General features: G+C 38.6%; 1 protein-coding gene across 1 annotated transcript in view; it reads right to left on the bottom strand.

The window, feature by feature from the left end:
• gbe1b (glucan (1,4-alpha-), branching enzyme 1b) overlaps window positions 1-2,308 on the bottom strand; it is a 123,430-nt gene that overhangs the window by 91,698 nt on the left and 29,424 nt on the right. Inside the window, exon 5 of the mRNA XM_014012748.1 lies at window positions 1,412-1,547. Coding sequence (XP_013868202.1) covers window positions 1,412-1,547 — 136 coding nt within the window. The remainder of the gene's footprint in view (window positions 1-1,411; window positions 1,548-2,308) is intronic.

The raw sequence follows: 2,308 nt of genomic DNA, 5'->3' as shown, positions 1-2,308 counted from the left end.
ACAGTACTATATAACATTTTAGACACATTCTAGACAGTTTATCAGCTAAAAAAAAGTTAATTTTGGGGTAAGTTACTCTTTAATGGGTTTTTTTCTTCCTTTTTTAACCAGCCATGTTACAGGCACCGTTTGGAAAAAAGCATTTATGGTACATAATTGTGTTTGTTACCTGTACGTATTTAATTAAAAAGTTCAAAAAATATCTGTATGTAAATATCATGTATTAGAATGTAGACACCAGTGGCATATGGACAAGCGTGGTCTATATTTGTACTTTTTAAATTTAGTGTGTACAACTTATACTGCAGCACGTTGGCTCAGTGGTTAGCATCAACGCCCCACAGCAAGAAGGTCTTGGGTTCGATCCCCAGTTTGGACCTGGGGGTCTTTCTGTGTGGAGTTTGCATGTTCTCCTTGTGCTTGTGTGGGTTTTCTCCAGGTACTCCGGTTTCCCCTCCCTCCCCAAAAACATGTACAATAGGTTGCTTCAGGCCCAGGCCGCCCTTGAAAAAGAGATCAGCGATCTCAATGAGGTTTGCCTGGTTACGTAACGGGGAAATAAAAGTTAAAATTGTCATTTTAGCTCTGAATTATATTCAAAAACAATAAAAAGGCTCATGCATAAAGAAATGCAATTTGTGTTGAACAATCAGCCTCGTTATGCAGAAACCTGTAGAACTGGAATGGTAAAACAAAATATAAAAAAATTTGTTATATACTTTATTAAATGCAACAATGTGTTATGATGAAAGACTTAGAGAAGCTCTAAACATGTTTGTATAATATTGGTTGGTGAGTGAGGAACAAGGTAAAGAAATTATTTTTTTTCCCCACTGTTGGCTCTCTGAGTCACCATCATTGAAATGGAAACAAGTTGTCAGTTTTGCTGTTTGCAGTGACTTGAGCTGTAGAGACCTCTTTATGAAACACTGCCCAGTGGTCAGCAGTTTCTTTGGGTCATGCCGATACACAAAGTTGTTGACTTGCTAATGCACTTTTTTTATTTTTATTTTTTTTCCCCCCAGAAGGAGTTTGACAGGCCTGCCACAGCAAATGCTGCTCCTGGAGGAACAGTGGCACTCACTGCAGCATGGCATGTCTGTTATGTTCTGGAACCAATGTTAACAAAGATGCTGGCAGGTGTTTTTTTTAAAGACTTTTTTTTTTAAAAAGAAAACTCGCTGAATGCCTCAACTGCTCTTCTGCAGCCAAACTTGAATTAGAACCTTGTATGAAGTTATTTGATTGTCTTGATGCTTCACTGTCCCTCTAGCTGGAGAAGATTTTTTTTAAACTAAGTTAACAAAAGTGATGAGTGAAGAGTATTAAAGCTAAGATGGTCTATAAAATGCTAGGAATGTCAAAATGAGCAAAAATAATTTAGCGGATGTTAAGTTTTCTCAAATCTTACCCAAGTCTTTTATTCGAGGAAGGACGTTGAATGTGAAGTTGGTGTATGAGGCAATCTTTGGCTCTGGTGAAGCAATGCCCACGTGAGCCTCGTAAATCCTCAGGCTTGCAGGTTTCTTGGGTCGAGGGTGGATGTGCTGGGGAGAAAAACCCAAAGGTATGCAGAGAGAAGAAAAAAAAAAGGCAAAGTGTGACACACATGCTTAAAATTTGTGCAAAATAAAGTACATTTCCTGTTAAACCAAAATATAAAAACCAATGGTCATTTGGTCATTGGTTTCCTTTCGTCCGTGTTACACAACAGGCAAGGGTTTTGTTTTCATAAAAAAAGAAAATTTCCTGATGATTACCCACATGTGCTTGAACCCTCTAGTTGAAACAAACGACTGGGGAACTTTTAAATAAAACAAACATGCAGCCAGTAAGAGGGCCTCTAATTAAAACGGTGCCGAATAAGGAACGATAAGGAAAGTGAGGTGGACGCTAATGGCCTCTTAGTGTTTCCCCTGTTCACTCTTGAGCTAAGAACATGAAGTAGTATTGAGACACGTTTAAACCCTCTCAAATCTGTAGCATCCAGGATCCTCTGTAAGATTAAAGCAGCAGCTTCACATATGACATGTGAGACTCATTTAAAAAATGAAGTAGTCTGTTAATTGCTGCAGGAGGGAAATTTACGATGGAGGAACCGGCTCACATACAGTAGGTTAGGAAATGAAACTGTAAACTCAACAAAAGTACTTTTTCTTAAAAATATATTGAATAAACAAAAGCATCAAATTATTAACTGAATGTTACTAAAGACATGGATTCATTGACCTAAAAACTTAATTTTTTGGGGGTTTTGGACATCTGGGGGGGTTCCTGGGGGCGGGGCTGGTGGGGGTTCCTGGGCTGG

Source organism: Austrofundulus limnaeus, unplaced genomic scaffold, assembly GCF_001266775.1.
Source record: "Austrofundulus limnaeus strain Quisiro unplaced genomic scaffold, Austrofundulus_limnaeus-1.0 Scaffold94, whole genome shotgun sequence".
In the NCBI taxonomy this organism is placed as follows: Eukaryota; Metazoa; Chordata; class Actinopteri; order Cyprinodontiformes; family Rivulidae; genus Austrofundulus; species Austrofundulus limnaeus.
Note: the sequence above shows the minus strand (reverse complement) of the source record. Positions and strands in the feature narration are given on the sequence as shown.